Source organism: Egretta garzetta, unplaced genomic scaffold, assembly GCF_000687185.1.
Source record: "Egretta garzetta isolate BGI_Z169 unplaced genomic scaffold, ASM68718v1 scaffold366, whole genome shotgun sequence".
NCBI lineage: Eukaryota > Metazoa > Chordata > Aves > Pelecaniformes > Ardeidae > Egretta > Egretta garzetta.
Genome location: NW_009260018.1, coordinates 165,058 through 165,932, shown reverse-complemented (window position 1 = coordinate 165,932; position 875 = coordinate 165,058). Strand labels below are relative to the sequence as shown.

At 66.2% G+C, this 875-nt stretch overlaps 1 protein-coding gene across 1 annotated transcript in view; it reads right to left on the bottom strand.

The window, feature by feature from the left end:
- Positions 1-693: 693 nt before the first annotated feature.
- Positions 694-875, bottom strand: part of REEP4 (receptor accessory protein 4) — a gene marked incomplete at its 3' end in the record, with an annotated part of 1,311 nt that continues 1,129 nt past the window's right edge. Inside the window, exon 4 of the mRNA XM_009640652.1 lies at positions 694-826. Coding sequence (XP_009638947.1) covers positions 694-826 — 133 coding nt within the window. The remainder of the gene's footprint in view (positions 827-875) is intronic.

Genomic DNA, 875 nt, shown 5'->3' with positions numbered 1-875 from the left:
TGGGGAAGGGGACAGCGTTTAAGCAAAGGGGACAACTCCTTTTTCTGGAAGTCTGAAGTAACATTTATTTTTCCATGTAAAAAAGCCCCTGTCTGGGATGGGGAGAACATTAAAAGCTGTGTGGGTGCCATGCGGGCACCGTCAGGCACCAGCACCCCAGTTTCAAGTGGGGGGGGGTGAGCCTGCAGCTCGGGGGAGCCCTGGCCAGGGGCTGTGTCTTTGGCTTCATGGGACAAGATGGGACAAGGCATGGCCCCTCGCCAGCTCCCAGGGGAGAGGGGACATGGGGAGTAAGGCATCACAGCAGCAGGAGGGGGGGCTCAGCAGAGCCTGTAGTGTTCATGGGGTGGGAGGAGAGCAGGGGGGGCTGGACCCTGCAGGAGCTGGCGCCAGCACCGACCCGCAGCAGGGGACACGGCCAGGATTGGGGCACAGGCCGAGCTCCCCCCACCCCGCCAGGCAGCTGGAGGTGCAGAGTGCAGCCGGGCAGGCACAGAGGTCAGAGAAGGTATTTACAGTGTAATGCAGGGGGAAGCGTCCCCCCGCCCCCCCGGGGGCGGGGGGGGCACGAACCGTGGCTCCCCCCGGGGGGTATGGGGGGGGGGCACACAACAGTTCCCAGCATGGCCCCCCCTCCCCGCCATGGGCCTCACTCGAGCCCACCCCCCCTGCATTTCCCCCCCCCCAGCTCACCGAGCAGCTGCCTGCGGCTCTCCTGCTCCTCCAGGTAGAGGGGGTCCCGGTAGTGCACGGGGGTCTCATCGGGGATGGAGCGCAGGTCCTGCATGCTGAAGCTTCGGAGCCGCCCAGCCAGCGCGCCCTGGCTCTGGTGGGGGGACAGACAGACAGGACGGAAGTGAGCCCCCACAGCACCC